Raw genomic sequence first — 18,961 nt, 5'->3', positions numbered from 1 at the left:
AACGTGACAAGAGGGAGTTCATGTATAGTAATTCTGAAACTATGCTGTTTCTCTAGTGAATCCTATTATGTACCAGAACTTGTTTTTCTAACATGCACAGTTTTCCAAGGTATTTATTGTAGAATCCATACAAAGAAAGTTTACAAACAGCTCAAAGTAATGAGAAACTATTGTTTATTTCATGAAGCTGTAGAAGTAGCCATTGCTTCTTGGTATGCCTGGAGGGCCAATTGTATATAGCCTTCTTTCTGTGATTCAGTTTTCACAAAGACCTAGAAGCAAGAGGGAATGAAGATTAATGTACATTTAAGAGCAGAGCACACAGTGAGATTTCATCATTCCCGTAGTTCGTGTGCCATTCCTACCCCATCATTATGCTGTTTTATATAGTTTAAAAAAATATACAGCAGTTCTAGTTCATTACAGGAAGCTACTGACTAGGCTTCTGGTGTTCAAAAGCCTTATCTTCTGTAGTTAAGTGTGCTTAAAATAGAAAAGTATACCTTGATCAGATCAATTCCATGAAGTTTCCCTTCTTTAGCTTCTTTTGCTGACTGACATTCTGGATGAAGCATGTGATACAGTGTAATTAAACTTGTGGCATCATCCAGCCTAAACAAATAAAGGTTCAGTTATAGCCAGTACATGTAAATAATTTGAGTGCACTTGCACACCACGGGCTTTCATACACTTTCACCTCATATACACAGTCATTAGAATAGAGAGCTAAAGAGGCAGCCTGTAATTTACTGTAATAGCACCTTTTTCCTGAGAAGGAAGACCAGAAGCATGTGCAGCAATTAACAGACAGAAACTAATTCATACTGCAGTTTAAGCCTGACCTGCTCCTGTTCAGCAGCCATAAAATACAAGGAACTGTACATAAAATTCAGCAACTGGAAGAGGTTAATTTCTGCAGACACCTACTTTGGTACCCTAACATTTTGATTACAGTGTTGTTGGTACTTCCATTCAGAGTCTAGAAATTACAGCTAGTCTAAAATATCACGCAAATGGAAGCTTTCAGATATCTTACAGAAATGCCTTTTTTTCCAAACAACAGACATTTACATTTTCTATTTGTCTAGATAAACAAAATAAATGACAAACACCACTTACAAGTCTCTGTTGATCATATCTATTAGTAAGCCATCCGTTTTCTTTCTGTTTACCAGGTACCACACCATGCCTCCAAAGTGCCTTGTGGAGCGGAGCAGATCGTATTTTGCATGTTTCTCAATGTCATCATATGTTCGATGATGAACCTAGAAACAGAAAAGAATTCAGTTTCCATAGCATAGGCAGAGCTTCATGACAGTTCCTCCTCTTTACCTTTCACGTAGGTTTTTTTAATCCATTTTTAGGCCTCTCTAAACTGTGGCAGTAAGCCACAAGCTCGACTGTGCTACTTTAAAGCTTTACACCTATTTTAATTTGGGGTAACACTGGGACAATCCAGTTCTTAGAACCTAGAACCTCATATACAGGTGTGTGTAAAGAAAAAACTAAATGCAACTCACATACTGGCAATTTTGGGAGGAAGAGACATGACTCTGAACCATCATTGCACTACCCTCAAGTTACAATCTATTTTTCAATGAAGTCAAAGCAAAGAGTTGCTAATGGAGAAAGTTGAAGAGTCACTTGAAAAATTGCTTAATGGAAGTTCTGCTTACAGCAATTCAGGAAATTAGTGAACCTTAAAATAGATACAGTAGAAAAACTTATTAACAACATAACAATTGATATCTTCATTAGTACTTACAGTTACAAAATTGACATCCTTCAGCTACAAGTGTATTTTTGTACTCAGTTTTTCCTCACAAGCATTAGTTTGTTTTGTGTACAGTGCTCTCAGATGCATCAGTTATCTACCTGATTTTTTCAGGTCCTAGCACAGTAGTCAAATCCTAACTTAGTAGTCAAGACAAATCAAGCAGCACAACTCTAGTTGTGGCCAGTAACAGTTACTATCAATTCTGGTTGGATACCAGAAGACTATTTTCTGTATCAGTACTTCTTTCTATATGGTTGGAAAAATATTTAAATGAGTACCTTTTCTGAAAAAAAAAAATATAGAAAGCTCATGGCAAAGATAACAAGTAATCCATGGGAACAGGGGGGGAAGAACACACCTGAACAACTCTGATCCCCCGACGATATTCATGCTTACAAAATAAACCCTGAAACTTCTTCCCTAATGTTTTTTTTACTTAAGAAGAAAAGTGAACTTACTCTGATATAGTCAGCTGAATCTGGCTCAAACTGAGCAATGCACATGTTAAGGATATCTTCATGACGGTCTTGCTGAAACACAGTCTGAAACAGTTCAAATTCAGGCATAGATCACATATCACACAATTGCAACTATCCAAAATTTAAATGGCAGAGAAAACATTCCTCTTCTGGGCAACATAGCACACAAAACAATTACATGTGTACTTACAGTATGACAGAACATTTACTTTACCCAATATTTATCTGACTGCAACTTGGAATTTTATTTTAAGCAATTTAAGCAAGTTACACTGGTAAGCAATTGTTCAAGAAGATTAAAACCTACAAACCACCTGGCTTATTCAGAGCCATTACTCTGTCCAAACAGCACAGCTTCACTGTCACAGCACAGTCAAGAAAATAAAAATGATCTGTTTTCAACCCCAGGGTGTTCTTACCCCGAGATGTTCGTCCTTAAACAACACTGGGGGAATAACTCTGCGCCCTTCTTTGGGGAAGAAGATCTGTATCATTCGGTCTCGCTCTTCCCAGGTTGCCTTACGTAACACACCATTTGGTTCTCTGACTACAATGAAACGTTCCTGAAAAGATCAAAAAGAGCATTATCTCTCACAGCATTCTCTATGTAAGCAGGATCACTGTAAACAAGATTCCTGTTTGACTAAATGCTCCACTACCAAAACCATGCTAATATTACAGCGTCCTTTTGACTGCTTATGCATAGTATGCATAGAATTATTTTTCCCTTTATAAATTATACATTTACACCTTAATCTGACAGTAGAACGCAACGCTACATGCACTTACACTGCAAAATGGAACGAATAACATAACGAAGCCCAGAGAAAGGAATTGGCGTTGCTGCTGGCCCGGCTTTACACATTCAACACACACTAAATTAACAGTATGTGTGTTTTCTATTAGTAAGCACTGGGATGTAATTTATCATCAACAGACAGAAATCAACAACCGAAACGCCTCTGTATTTCTGCACTAAAGACCAAATTCACATCTAAAGACCAAATTCAGAGCCGCTCGGCTCCTAAGTTAGCGGGCTGTCACTCACACGATGCGGAGTGGCGTAGGTTAAATCCGTAAACACGTATTTCGCAGTTTCGGTTCCCTCGAGGACTTTGTCGTCTGCTAACACATCATCAATGGGCTCTCGTTCATCCAGCACTGGCGGCATTCTCAGCTTTTCTTTAGCCTCCTCGACGGCTTTTCTCGTGGCCTTCAGATAAAAGTCGAATTGATTTCACAGCTATTATTTAGAAAGGCGGGAAGCGGGAGCCGCCGCGTGAGCGCAACGCACCTCCTGCAGCTGAGCCTCCGTCAGCAGCCGGTACTTGGGCGGCTTCAGCTCCTGCCGAACCGGACGGAAAACCTTCTGCAGGTTCAGCCCCGTCATTCTGTACAGCAAATCCTGAACCGCTTCATCGGTAAAAGCGGGCTTCGCCTCCCTTTTTTCTGCCGGAGGATCGCATACAATGAGCGGCAATGAACGGGCCGCGCGCCCGCCCCCCATAACCGCCCCCGGCCCGCTTCCCTCCTCCTCAGCCACCCGGGCAGCGCCGCACGCGCGCTCCGCGAAGGGCAGGAAAAGCGGAGAAGGCGCTCCCGGCATCGCCCGCTCACGCACCGCCCGCAGGCCGCGCGTCCTGCCCGAGCCCCCGCTGTACGCGCCATCCCCACAGCGCCCACGCCGCGCGCGAGAGCCGCACGGGCAGCGCAGCAGCGCCCTTCGCCGCGAGCGCCGCCATCTTGCTCGCGCCCCGCCCCGCCCCGCCCCGCCCCGCCGCCGACGCGGGCGCCGCATCGCTCCTGAGGCACGCCGGGAAATGGAGTGCGCGCTCTTTCCGAGCGCCGCTTCCCGTGCCGAGAATCTCCCTCGGTCAGAAAGCCGCTCCCAGTGCGTTCGTGTGAACGCTGCGGAGCGGGGAGCCAGAACTGAGGTGGAGGTGCGAGTTGGCGTTCCTGTCGGAGCCGGGGCGTCGGGCGGGAATGGCTCGGAGCAGGGCTGCGGGCGGCAGGTGTCCGCTCGGCTGCGACGCAGAGCGGCAGAACGCGGAGCTGAGCGCGCGTTGTGCGTTCCCGCCCAGCCGCTGCTTCCCCCAGTCAGCCAGGAGGCGGCGGGCGGCGCCTGGCAGGAGTAATGTGGGGTGATCTACCCAAAATGAAGAGCGTCCCGTGACTCTCTCTGATAATCCGGCGTTTATGGGATGACAGATTTTCCGTGCGACCCGTAAATTGGAACAAGTCCAAAGGACGCCACGGGTGCTGTTGCCTGAGGAGCGGCACTGCGCGGTGCATCCTTCTCAGGTCGGTGAGAGGTCACTGCCGGCTGCCCTTGTGGGGAACTTCAGCGTCTTGGTACGGGTGGGAAATAAACAGCTCACTACAAACAGACACTGAGTGCTGCTGTGTGTCCACAGGGCAGCGGAGCTGTGAGGGGTCTGGGGCGCAAAGTGCGATGGGGAGCAGCTGAGGGAACTAAGATCTGGAGAAGACGAGGCTCAGTATTGACCTCATGGCTCTGCAACTCACTGAGAGGAGGCGGTGGTGAGGTGGGTGTCGGCCTCTGCTCCCAGGTTAACAGTGATGGGATGAGATCTGATGGCCTCGAGTTGCACCGTGGGAGGTCAGGTTTGATATTAGGAAACATTTCTTCTCAGAAAGAGCAGTGAGGCACTGCTCAGCTGCACAGGGCAGTCACCGTGCCTGGAGGTGCTCAGAGCTGTGGAGATGTGGCACTGAGGGATGTGGGCATGGTGAGCTGCGGTTGGACTTGGAGATCTCAGGGGTCTTTTCCAATCTTAATGATTCTGTGACTTCATTAACACAGTAGCTCGCTTATTATAGCTGAGTATATCACAGAATCATAGGGGTTGGAAGGGACCTGCAGAGATCATTGAGTCTAACCCCCCCTGCCAAAGAAGGTTCCCTACACCAGGTCTACTTCAGTAGGCATTACTTAGTTAATTACTGCTAGTGAGTCTGTACCTTCTGCTGAGTGTCAGCCTCACATGCTGTGGTTAGGGGCGTGTGAATCAAAGAAAATGTATTTTTACTAGCAGACAAGTCTCGAGACGGGCCCTGAATGATGTGGGTTGTAAAATGCTCAAAGCCACAAGGTGATGCAATCTTCTTGACAACTGTCAAACTGGGAAATATTTCATCTCCTGGAGGCAAGACCTCAAAACACAAGCAATGTGCTTAAATATGCTTCCTATTGTTTTAAAACTTAGTAGGTTGACAGCTGATGTGCCAAATCAGAGTCTAAATTGTGTTACACTTGAAAATGGAGATTAAAGTCTTAGGGAAAACCAAGACTGAGTAGCACGTATTGGTTTTAGTCAGAATAAGGCTAAGCATCTATTTAAGTATGTATTTGTTTCTAATAATAGATCTTCGTTGTACTGGGCAGCATTCTTATTTTACCTAGCTTTACTCAATACTGAAACACAGGTACTGAGTTGAATTTTGTATTCAAGCTTTATCCTTCAATATCCTGACCTTTGCATTATCAGAAAGGTCATAGGAAGGCATATTCTTCTCATATTTATACTGGTACAATCAAGTTGAAATCACTGAGAATTAGAGCAGAAATGAATCCATAATATTATTTTAATGTGATTTTGTGCTTAATTTATTTAAATAATGCCAAGAAAATTAAAAACAATGTTGAGGAAATTGAGAAGATGTTGTTTTTCAGCTCTTGCTTGGAAGACCTCTGGAGTGAGAGCTATACCCTATAAGGGAATTGGGAAGTTATTTGGCGACTTGCCTAAAAGCCACTTCAGACCTGTTCATGAATTTGGATGGCAAGCCAACGTCCATTTTAATTCACAGAAGTGCTTAGAAAAACAACAGAATTTATTAGACTATATCCAGGAGAGGTTAAATTCACATTCGTTCTGTACTGGAGTAGTAACAGCTGCTGTGAGGATTAGCCTTTTGGCTGGCAGGATGAAAGGAAATATTAACAGTGCTGGAGATAGAAGTAGAGCAGGTTAATGTGTTTTATAAAATAATATGAATTTATGTTGGACAGGTTGGTTATATTTAATGTATGGTTTATTGCAATACAGAAGTAACAACTTGAAGTGGGATGTTTTTTATTGGTATACTTACAAATACAAAACCAGCTTGAAAAATTGGTGGTGTAATTATTGATAATGAAATAAAGAATCTTTCTTAGCTTCAGTTACTATTTTGAATGCATCCCAGGACAATTGATGTTGGAAAATTACAACCATCTGATGAGGGGTGGATGTCCCCTGTGAAACACATTGGTGGTCTGTCTGGATTCTATTGGAAAAGTTTCAATACAAAATCACCTCCACAGTTGGCATTAATTTCCTTTTTGTTGGTACTTTCAAGAGAGCAAAAGGATCAGATGGCCGCCGACACTGAACCACTTTGGTTAAGATCTCAGGAAGAAGAAAAGCAAATGGGGAGCCTAGGAGCTTGCATTGTTGCTTTTCCATTTAATAAATAAAATAAGGGACTGTGGGCTGCCAGCTTTTCTGAATAGTAATTGTGTCAAAATTGTGGTAGCAAGTTGTTAGGAAGGAAGAATTCTCTGCTGGAAAAACACAAAAAGACAAAATGTGAGGTTTGGGAACTGTGCATCCCATTGCTGTAAGAAGAAACAGACTGAGCCCAGTCAGAGTGTCTGCATGTCCACAGCTGATGACATGACCTTTTTAAAATTAATGGTTGGTTCTCTTGTTCCTGATAAGAAAGAATCTGGCAATCCTGAGAAGCATTTTTCTGAGGGACACAATGGACCAGGTTGGAATCTGTATTCACTAAATCTGCATGGATTAAACTGGAGATAAGTTATTTTTTCATAGAGAAGGCAGAGATTGTGAAAGTAACAGGAATGACACAAACCTTATTCTATTGTCAGAGAAGTAATTAAATGAATAACATGTTATGTGTGGTTTGTTTTGGTTCCCCAACCCTAGATGGAGTGATTTATTTCCTTGCTGTAATCATTGGGTGGTAGTGATACTATTGTCTGTTTTCAGGCGTATTATCTGCAAGCTTTTTTTCTTCAGGAGATAAAGTTGTATTTTCTCTGGAATTGTCCTTTAAGCTCTGTAGCCATGGGCTTGTATTGCCATCAAAAGCCATTGGTGGCTGTCCCCCTCCAACTTCCACCGGAATCCCTTTATTTTGATGGCAGTGATGACAATGGTGATGATGCATGAGCCTTTGCTAATACATCAAAGTGGCCAGTTTCCATCCTAAAGACCATACAGATACTTGAAGCTGTTTTATTTTGAGATTTCATTTTGATGCATGGCAGCAGGGACAGAAGATGGCATACTGAGCCACTGGGCCAAACTGAGCTGTGAGTGCGGAGCTGTAGGCAGTTCTGCTGGACAAAGCCACTTAGCAAAGCACAGCTGAGATACGCCCAGAAAGTGGTGTAACTGAGGTCAGCCATGGCCATTATCATCCTGCATCACCAGCTGGCTTCTGTCACGTATGCAAAAACGCATGGTGAGAGGGAATGGGGGAAACATTATGAATGCAGAAGTCTGACAAATGCTTTTCTTCAGTATTGTCAATTTAACAAGTGCTAATAATACGTATAGCTTGAAGAGCAAATATCCTAGATTTTGTTTGTGCCTTGACTATTTGTCATTTTTATTTGAAAGTTGAAGGGAAAATTACAAAACTAAGGAGTACTTTTGATTGTATGTAGTCTTTACAGTTTAGTTACAGATGAATTTACAGTGCCTGCTTGCTATATTTTCCTGGGCCACGTGGGGGCAAGATTGAGACTTTAAACATTAAGAATGTTTAAAAAAGTGCCAGAGTAATTACAGTGGATAATGTAAATGACCTAGATTTGCCTCTGTCTCACATAAAGCTGCTATAATCTCTCTTTAATAATGATAAATTGGATATATACAAACACTGCCTCCAGTAATTGAGATTACATACATTATTTATGGTAGGGATATAAATCCCACTTTGGTTTATATTGTTTTCTTTGCTACACTATAATGGCTTGAGCCAAAGCCCATTAAAGCCATTGGAAGTCCTTCTCTGACTTCAGTGAGCTCAGAACTAAGCCCATATTTTTCAATAAATTTCATTCTTCTGTTCTGCTCCTGTACTGCTTATCTTTTAAATACAAATTGTTAGAGGGAAACAATAGTAAATATTTGGTAATATTCAGAGTCAGGTAGATGTAATTATTGTTTTCCTCCTTCCTGATCAATATTTAACCTCTTTCTCATTCCATTTCTGTTTAAAGTCCGAGCGCCCCGCAGGACACTGTGAACTAAACCTGGGCTCCGACACAAGCTCTTATGTATCCTGCTTATAAACTGGTCTAATATCTCTTCAGTGCTAACTATTTTTTTTATTACATCCTTTTCTAGTACTAACTGATCTTATTGACACAGCCACCTCGTTCTTCAGTTCTTTCGGTAGGAGGTGAATACATTTTTCTGCTGATGAATTGTTACTGTTAAGTAATTATTTTTTCTCAAGACTGATTTGATCCTTTTCAACATTTTTTGTTCAGTTTTAGTTAAAAGAGCTCTTATCTCTTGTTGCTTTAAGCCTTTTTTTGTTGCGTAGTGATGCCAAGAAACCACTCCTGACAATCTCTTTTCATGTTCTTTTTGCCTCTGATATTCCGGCTCTGAGATTCTTTCACAAGTTTCCTTCTGTTGCATATAATGATTTTTCTTCAAATTTCCATTTTGTTTTCATATTGCCCCTAAACTTTCCTGTTTTCATCTTACATTGCTTTGAATTTCTTACCGTTTGTTTTACCACCTTGTTTTCTCTTTCTTAATTCCCAAAATTAATTGTTCATAGAAATGCCCTCCTGTACTTTGCTACTTAATGGTATGCAACTTTTTATTTTTGTTGTCATTGCTGTTTTCAAGAGCAGTGCATACTTTTCCTCTCTATTATGTTTAAATCGTCTTCACAATAGGAAATTTTTTTAACCTTTTTTTTTTTACACACACCAGATTAAAAGACTGCTACGTTATTAAAATAAAATACCACATTTTCTAAAGGTGTTGCTGGAGGGTTTATTGTTCCATTTTTTCCCCTTTCTTTTGGATCCAGAATTTAAAACAAATTAAATTTGCTTAGGCAAATGCACTGTGCATTTAAAAAAGTCATTATAAAGACAGGATCCTGGGGGTCTGACAGAAAAGCTAAAACAGCTGTGCTCTGCAGCACAAACAACACATAAATCTACAGTATCTTCTCTTTGTGATCAAATAAATGAAAGAAGAGGCTCAGAAAGTAAGCGATGTTTTGATCTTAGAGAAGCGGATCTAAAAGCATCAGTTTAAATCTCAGCCACTTCTGCATTAGTCTGTTAAAATCAAACATTTTTTCGTTTTGTTTTAAGCAAAAGTATTTTGATCAAACTAACAACTCTACCTGCTTGATCTGAAGGTTGTATTAAGGCCCAGATGAAATGGTTATTTAGTTGCTTAATGATGAGTGTGTCTCACAAGAACAGTTTTCAGTTACATTTACTCTTGTTACTTTCTGCCAAAGCAAATCAGTAAAATCCTAGAGACAAAAACAGACATAAAATTAATATGGTCCAATAGTTCTTAGACTGTTTTCCTTGTTTATTTCCAAGTAAACCCATTGATGTTTACTAGGTTGCCCAATAAAGTGAACAGGAAGACTCACATCCATTTTTGGACAAACGTTCTGGGTACAGTACCAGATGTCACTAGCTGATTTCCAGAGCAGTGTGGACAAAAATGATTGACTGGGTGCTACATCTGCTTAAATGTGGGGGAAAATATGAGTGTTCTTTATGGAGTATTTTAAAGCTGCATGGTGAGTAAGTTACTGCATTTGTTCTTCACAAAACGTACAAATGACAAGCTGTGGAGACCAAAAGAAAGGATAGAAACCTGTACAGTTTTTCTGGCTGATCTGTTCATTGTTGGTTTGCTTCCCTGTATGTTTAGCCATGCCATTCTGTAACACATGATATGATCGTTAGCATATGTCAGTGTTTGTACACATAGACTAAAGTACTTAGATCTTTATGAAGACACATAGTACATATCTAAATAATCTGTCGAGATCTGGTAGTGGCTTTATAAAATGTTTCACAGGAAAAATAAAGAAAAGCAGCAGACAGCCTCTCATGCCAGGAGAAATATTAGTGACAGGAACGTATGAGGCACAGGCCAAATTCTGTCCCACGTGCTGTATGCAGATTGCATCCATTTGTCAAATGGGAGAGTGGACAGTATACAAAATCAAAGCAGTGAATCATTTTCCTCATTGGAAGAGCAATCTTACAGCAAACAAGTAGAGTGAAAATTAGGATAATAAAGTGAAACTGTTCGAAGTCCAAATATTTGTGCCTGGTCAGATCATTTTTTATTTTCTACAACTCCACAGTAAAAGGCAAATATCAAGGTCCCCTCTTCTATTCACCCTATTCTGAGCTGCCTGATTCTGATTTCATCCCTTATATCCTCTAGCACAGATCATATTTTTTTCATAAACTCCTTCATCTTATTATTCAAGAAGAAACAATGAATAATTTTCTTTCAGGTTATTGAGCTGAATGAAGTCACAGAGGGGTCTAATGAATGCCAGAGCCTCTGAGGAGAAAAGAATGGAAGCTGAATCTTCTCATTTCATTAGCAGCAAGTCTCCAGATGGTGTCATGGTGTTTCAGGTAACTATAGCCGCAAGATGCAGTTTTACAACCAGCTAAAGTTGATCTAAGATCATTCAGCTCCTTCTGTTCAAGCCTCCACTTGGGTTGTTTTGCTTGCATGAAACATTTTGTTCTTTGTGATAGCCACTAAACAGACTCTAATTTTCTACTGAATTTTGAATAAAAGCACAATAGTTCAGACCACACACAAATTTAGGATCTGACTTGGAAAGGTAGCTTTGACACTGCATGAAAAAGCAAACCAGATTCTGTTCCCTTTGTGTCTCTGCAACAGTAGGAGATTTCCTAAACCTTACAAGGTATTACTGTGATGCAGCCAGTCCACATGGTGTTTTATGATAGAATGCTGCAGCACTGAGATCACTTGGTTTTTCTGTGTGTTCCAGTACAGTGGAATTAACTTCCAAGTACCATTTGCTTTGTAAGAAGGCAGCAGAATTTTTGACTGATACTTACAAATTAATTAAGCTGTTGCTTGGCTGGTTTTGTTTAGACCCAAAACCAAAATTACAATCTGAGTGCTGAGGCTGCAGAAAATTATGTCTGATCCTATGAAGAACAGAGGAATGTGGCATCATTGTTGTATAGTTTTGGAAATTATGTCCAGAACTAACTGTGCATTTACTTTGCATGTTTGAACACCGAGGATAAAGTATTTGCCATTAGAGCAAGGCATCTTTTAATTAACTGTTTGTTTCTGCCTTTCCTCTCATGCTTCTTTTGGTGGTATACAGGATCAAACTTTCTCTAAGTGCTGGTACAATGTATGATTCTGTGCAATATGCTATGTGCTGTAAATGTGATTATATCTCCCACTTACTGATGGCTAAATGGTGCTTACTTTGCAGTCACTCTTTTGATTTCTCTTTAATAATTTCAGAATTGCTACTCAAAAAAAATAAATAAATAAATCATATGAGGTTAGTGTCTGCATTGTCAACAATTAGATACGATTTTCTTATATTGTAGTACTGTATTTCTGAAAATCAAAGCTGAATAGTGCTTATTACTGTGAAGTAATTTGGGATATCCTTTTGTAGTTTTCAACGTTGCTCCCTGTGTGGCCGCAGAACAGCAGGTGGCAGTGTGGGGCTTTGGGTCAAGCATAAGAATGAGCAGCAAATGCATGAAAGAATCTACGTCTTTGAAAAATATTTGTTAAATTTTTGTCCTTTTATTATGAAAACAATTAAAAAGTGTAAATGTTCGATGTTTACACTCTGAAAGAATTTCATACTTTCTTTTTCCTGCATGGTGATTAAATGGAGAATATTTCTTAAAATTAAATTGGTGAGTAAAACGTTTGCTCATTTTTTCATCCACTGTAAAGCTCTCCAATCGATTACTCAATCAAAAGGAAGAATGTTCACTTCTTGATATCATGAGCCTTCTCCTTAATATAGAACATGAAGGAAGGAAGGAAGGATAACTAGCTTGTTGCCCTCTTCTGTCTCCGCGAAAAACCTTAATCTCCAGTCCAGTGGCATTGATGAGGTTGGACTTTTAACTATTCAGTTAAAACAAGCAGAAGGTGCTAACTAGCAACGACAACTCTATACTCTTATTTTTAGTTAGAGAAACGTCTTGTAGACAGCCAGTGCAGGAGTTGTTCCATTTTCAATATTTAACTGGTTTTGTGTTACTTCAAAGAAATGCCTTCAAAACAACCTATCTTACATAGATAATGTGTTTCTCAAAGGGCTGATCCTGCTAGAGTCTTTAAGAAAAAATATCAAATGTATTGTGGTGCTGTAGTTAAATTGCCTGTAGTATGTTATTTTTCTGTGTAGTATCCTATGCCTGTCTCACTGCTTTGGGTCTCTCTTCCCCAGTCTGTGTGGGTCATTTCTGAACGAGGCAAATGCAACCCATAGCTGGGAAGTGAGTTCTGTCCATAACTGCCACAGACATCTCAGTGACTCTGGATCATTTTTCCATTTTGTGTTTCCTAATTTCTTTTGATTTAAAATGGAGATTGATTATATAGATAGAAAAGAAAAAAAAAAAAGAAGAAATGTTATTGTATATATTCTTACTTTAATTTTAGTTAGGGCTAATGAATATTTACTTCATAAATAATTGAAGTGTTCTATGTACCATGTTGGGCATGCTTTTGATAAAATGCTACTTTATTTTCTAGTAGAATCTGTCATTAACTGTGCAATATCTTTTCATTTTTTCCAGATAGCCCTACTTTTAAAAATGTTTCTTTATCCAGCACATACAATTCTGTCATATACTTAGTAAGGCTTAATCGTCTCACCTTTCAGAGATGCAAGCAGAAATAATTTTTAGAAGAATGAGATGGTGATAAGACTTTAATGTGTCTCTGTATGGCTTTGCATTCAGGTTATTATTGCTGTATAAACAAGAGAGATTTTTAATGGTGAAGCACTCATCAAGAGTGTTACAGATGGAAATTGTTCCTAAGAGCAGAGAACATTATTCCCTCTGTGCACTGGTGTTTTCTTGGTAGGGCAGGAAGGTATATGTGCCTGGGCTTCTCAGGGCAGAGTGTTTAAGGGGCTGTTAAATATTCTTTTTTAGTGAAACTAACTGAAGGACTGTCCATGGCTTGTAGCTCCTGTTGGGTCATAAAACTCAGTAGAGTAGGATAAATGTAGTGCTAATTCTTTCTCTTATTATAGGAAATGCTGCTTTCTGTACTGAAAAGGAGAGGCATAACAAAAAACAGGGTTGGTTTTCTTATCTCAGTTTCTACCAATTATATTTTCCGTCCCACTACAACATCCAGTACTGCCTTATGACAAACACCAACAGTCTTCCAGTTTGGAAATATGTCCATTTAAGGAGGGAATAAGGTATTCTTCATGGGAAGAGTAACGTGTTTAAGACCAATATTAATGACCTTTCTCCATCCTTCATTTCTTTTTTTCTATTGAGTCTTCTGCTCCTTGTTTCCAAGCGGGGTTTTTTTTTTTAATGACATTTTTGATCCCTCATGCACATTCCTTTCTCCATCCATTCTCTTTTTCTCTCTCCTTCTTCTTTTCCTTATAGAATGGCATACCCTTGTGGCAGTTAGTTGTGCTTGGTTGGGTCGACATCTGTCTCCATGGAAAATATTTTCTTTGGGTACTTACGTCCGTGGTGTATACATATGAACTGTTACCTCTAGAGGCCATCATCCTTTGTTTTTTTAAATGTGGAACACAAACAACAAAAGTATTTTCTCAGTGGAGATGAAATCTGGGGCTTTTTACAGTTTGCAGACTGATTAGCTGTAAAATTAAAACTGAACGCTTGGGAGAGCAGCACTAAGTAAAACAAATATCACCAGTCAATCATGAATGAATTTTCCTCAGGTTTGAACTTATTGTTTGCCTTTCAATAATTCAAATAAAATTTGAATCCAAACAAGCCACAGAGCTGCCTCTTTCCTCTTACAAAGCAACCAATCTCTTAAAGCAACCAAATATAGATGATATGCTGATGCTAACCCCTAATTATAATCCCCTAGTTCAGAAGACAAGGGTCTTTGTTTATCCCTCTGACAGGGGAGCAGCAGGCATATTCCTTGCTGGGTTAGAAGGTGATGAGCTTCACCTGCTGGGACCAACCAAGTCATCACTTTTTCTGCAGCAGGCCAGGCCATGGGAGAAACTCCAGCCCACTGACTTTGCTGGGATAGGAGCACCCGGAGCCCGGCCAAGCTCTTTTCATTGGTGCCCAGCAAAAGGAAAAGGGGCACTGGGCACAAACTGAAACATAGGAAGTTCCATCTGAACATGGGAGAGATCTTCTTCACTTGGGAGTGACAGAGCACTGGAACAAGCTGTCCAGAGAGGTTGTGCAGCCTCATTCTCTGGAGATATTCAAAATCTACCTGGATGCTGTGTAACTACTATAGGAAACCTGCTTTAGCAGGAGGTTGGGCTAGGTGATCTCCAGAGGTCCCTTCCAACCCTTATGATTCTGTGACCGAAACATATCCTTTCCTACAGTGCTATCCTCATCCTTGGCATTGACAGAAAAGAGGATGCTAAACTAAAGGTGTGTCTGAGGAGGTGTCTGTGCCTCAAGAGTCCCAGCAATGGGGGAAAGCCCTTCAAAACATCCTTTACAAATTAGATCATTTTCATAGTAGCAAGATTAAATGCTTTCCAGTCTCCTATCTATGCTTTCAGTGAGAAAATTGCCAAGAAATACCCATAGCCCCTCACAGAAACAGGACATCCTGAGCTGTGACAGGCAGACTTCCTTTAAAAAATTTTAATGAAAGTTTTCAACAACAGCTCTGTGTATGTGTTTGGGGCACTGAACATATGTGCTCATGCATGCACATACTGTGAAAATAACATATACTATGAGGTGTGCATGTTTTGCTAGAAGAAATGTGTTTTGTAAACAAAACAACACTAATTTTATTCACTGTTGTGGCACAAGGCAGGATTAGGTAGAGAGAAAATTTCAGGATGTGAGTGACCATAGTTGGAGGTTTTACAATGAGTGTTCAAGTAGTGAATGTACTCAAATCTTGAAACTAAAAAAAAAAAATGCTCTGAGGAAACCGAAGTGCAATAATTAGAAAAGAATACTTATGCTTTCTCTCTTACTATAAAAGACAGATAAGAAATTTTGTAATTACCTGAATACATAGCAAAAATAACTACTGTAAAATACTCGCAAAAGATGGCAAACTTTTTTGAAGTTAATGATATAGAATAATTTACTGTGGTTGAAGGCCTGTTTGATGATAATAAATATAAAGAAAATGTTAAATATATTTTTTAATATTTTATCAACTATCACATTTTAAAAAGAGCAGGAAACATCATATTTAATAAAGCAAGAGAGTTACTGTACTGCAACTGGAATAGCGTAGACAGGAATACTGTAATAGTATAGATAGGAATAGTGGTAAACCATATTGTCCAATTACTGATCAAGTTAATGAAATGACACTGTCTTTAGCTCATGAATTTTCACACAAAAATAATGTGTTATGAAATACAGGGAGGAAAGACTGCACATTAATGCAGCTTATCAAAAGTTGTGTTCTATACCTTGGTTCCAGCTCAAGCATTTTTACTGCCTGTGCCTGGCCCGCTTTAAATGAAGGCCAGAAAGCCATGTGTCTGAGGAGTAAACTTCTCTGGGCCATCTAGTCAGCTATTTCTGACTTACCCTACTCTCCTCAGCTTTCACTGCTTTTTTTCAGCAAAGAAATGGAACAAATCAGTGAACAGTTATAAGTAATAGCAGTATGTTGAGGGCAATGCGTACCACCTTTTAAATGCAGGGTGAATGCTTATAAGAAAGAGAAATTCTAGTAATTATCACAGAAAAGCATTTAGAAATTGAGAAAAGAAAAATTATTTTTATTCCTTTCTCCACCATGTTCCAGATAATTTGATCTTGACACGTTTGACGTGGAGTAGTACAATTCAAATAATGTGTATTCTGCAGCATCCTCTACAGCCAGCACTTTTGACTGAGTGTGGCTGTTGGTAACTGACCCAGCTGTGAGGCAAAGCTTTTGATAGTGGCAACCTTGTGCATGATATTTTACTCCAACTCAACTTCGATTGGAAGGAATTTCATCTTGTTTCATCTACAGAGAAGGTTTTGCAGAACTGGTGAACGTGAATACTAAAGAAATGAAAAAGGTATTAAGATCAGGTCATACAGGAAAGATGTCTAAGTGTTGGGTCATCCAACCATATAGGTGCTCATTATAGGTCAGTTCTTACTGGAATAAAATTAAACTGACTGTGCTATACAGACTGGGCTTGTTTTTAGTACTTAAGCTAATGAAGGCTCAGTAAACAAATTGTATCGATGAGATCAATATGTTTATCACGTTCATTTTGCATTTTTGTTAACAAAGGTTGACTCATGATGGGAATCTCTTGATTATTTTATGATAAGTGTAATTATTTTATATTACCTAGTAGTTTTTTAATACTATCTTACAAAACATATATAAAGTTTCACCTGTTTAGTATTAGACTCCCAGGAATTACTTTTGCTTTTGCACATAACCTTGTTAGAGAATCCCATGTTCAGCAGCAGCTATCAGAGAAGAATTTAGAATAGCAAAGTGTAGTTTCTGCAACTGGAGTTTGGCCAGAGTATATCCCTTATAATCAAACTTCATTTCCTCATATTGAGATAATTCTCTGGCTGTACTCAGCCCAAATCAATACGATGGACAAGGGACTTGAACATACCACGTGAGACACAGCACCTTTAAAGAGCTGTCCTCAGGGTTCCAGAAATCAGATTTGCACACAGAACAATAACGTATGGATTTGGGGATTTTTTTTTCAGTGGTTTTTGTTCTTTGTTGTTTTTTCTGTTGTATTTTTTTTACACTCGCGATTACTGATTTTAGTTTCATTTCTAAGGTGTCAGTTTTCTGGGAGGGACAGCAAATATCAATTTTCTGGTCAAGAGAGTTTAGATTTTCAAGAGACATTGTGAAATAACAAGCTATTCTTATGATGTTTTAACACAACGACATTGTTGTCAGAATTCTTTAACAGCATGGCAAAATATTTATTCAAAACTCCTTGCATTTTATACTTATATGGTAAACAATGTAGCTTTCTAATCCCTTGTGGATGCAGTTAGGTTCATGCCCATGCTTTGAATACCCTACTATAACCACAGCAGCACCTTCATCCTCTCTTATTTGTCAGTTTTTGTGCTGTATTCCCAGAAATCTGTGTCAGAACTAGAAGCCTACTGCACTTTACGCTTTGCAAAAATACGATTAAAAAGAAGTGATTAAACTTGACTGCTTAATTAAGAAATTATTGTATTGTTCCTATATTACAGTGTATAGCAGTCTGAGATGCCCTGGACAGCATGACTAAGGCTTAGAAAAGGCATTGTAGAGTCATTGAATGGTTTGGGTTGGAAAGGACCTTAAAGCTCCATTTGCAGCCCTCTGCTGTGGGCAGGGTCGCCTCCCACTAGATCAGGTCAACCTGGCCTTGAACATCTCCAGGAATATTTGATTTAGAAGTCCTGTGTGATTATTGAAACTAGAGTAAGAAAAAGCCTTTTTATTTTTCTTCTCTTTAGTGAATATTTGAAAAGTTTTTCTCATTTTCTATTTGCAAACTGGAACCTGGTTTGGTATCCCAGGAAGATAATGAAATCTGGGCAGGAATCGTTTTCAGTCTCCACATTAGTTTGAATCCATAAGCCCAGAAGGTATCAAACCAGGTAATTTCCAGTTATTACAGGACAATAAGACCAGCCATGTGTAGAATAAAGGTGCATTTAATATGCAACGAAATAAAGCAATAAGGAGAGGTAACAATAGGAAATATGAGTATATGCAAATGACATTTATGTAAAGTTGGATGGATTGGAATTCTTGAAAACAAAATAAAAACAAACAAAAAAAGCATATTAGGCAGAAGAAACAGTTCGTAATCTTTTGCTTATGAGGAAATTTTTGTAGAGATTTGACTGACTCACATCCTACACTCTGCAAAACAAATTTCCAAATACTTAGGAAGATTCATAAAGATTAATGTACAGAACTAGAGGAAGTAAAAAATCAGAACAGTAAATGGCAGTCAGGCATATTTTAGTGGAAGCAATTCTTATATGATCCTTGTGAGTCCCTGCCAGCTCACAATATTCTATGATCTCACTGTGTCCAAGAGCACTAGAAGAACTTCAGCTGGAGACATCAGAAATTTGTCAGTTTTATGCCTCAGGCCAGAAATCTGCTGACCTCTTTAGAGTTACTATGGATTTAAGGAGGAAAATCGTGTCCAGAACACCTTTGTTCTACTGTCCTTAGAGCCCATATGAAATCTGTTAAGGAGTCTACAGATACCATGTGGCCCAGTGACAGTATACCACAATGACCATCAGTTACTGCTGTTCTCCAAACCCCGTGCTTGTCAGAAAAAGGAATTTAAAAGCATGTTGTCATTTATTATGTTGTGTTTTAGTGCTGTGCTTCCTTAGGGTCAGTGGAATGCTTAATGTTATCTGATAGATGATTAGTCCTGACTTATTACTGGGAACGTA

At 39.4% G+C, this 18,961-nt stretch overlaps 1 protein-coding gene and 1 long non-coding RNA gene across 2 annotated transcripts in view; one reads left to right on the top strand and one right to left on the bottom strand.

Moving 5' to 3' along the window:
- Window positions 1–157: 157 nt before the first annotated feature.
- Window positions 158–4,020, bottom strand: MRPS22 (mitochondrial ribosomal protein S22). Its single transcript, XM_031596411.2, has 8 exons — window positions 3,878–4,020; window positions 3,551–3,705; window positions 3,305–3,469; window positions 2,676–2,819; window positions 2,236–2,319; window positions 1,120–1,265; window positions 504–612; window positions 158–272 (listed from the first exon to the last, which is right to left on the bottom strand). The coding sequence occupies exons 1-8, from the start codon at window positions 3,996–3,998 to the stop codon at window positions 180–182; spliced, it is 1,017 nt and encodes a 338-aa protein (XP_031452271.2). The 5' UTR covers window positions 3,999–4,020; the 3' UTR covers window positions 158–179.
- A 58-nt stretch (window positions 4,021–4,078) lies between these two features.
- The window catches only part of LOC116230946 (uncharacterized), a 123,959-nt gene continuing 109,076 nt past the window's right edge, over window positions 4,079–18,961 (top strand). The window contains exons 1-2 of the long non-coding RNA XR_016469575.1: window positions 4,079–4,802; window positions 10,813–10,939. This is a non-coding gene — a long non-coding RNA (uncharacterized LOC116230946). The remainder of the gene's footprint in view (window positions 4,803–10,812; window positions 10,940–18,961) is intronic.

This window comes from Phasianus colchicus, chromosome 10, assembly GCF_987193195.1.
Source record: "Phasianus colchicus chromosome 10, bPhaCol1.hap1.1, whole genome shotgun sequence".
Classification (NCBI taxonomy): Eukaryota; Metazoa; Chordata; class Aves; order Galliformes; family Phasianidae; genus Phasianus; species Phasianus colchicus.
This window is presented reverse-complemented; position numbering and strand designations above follow the sequence as displayed.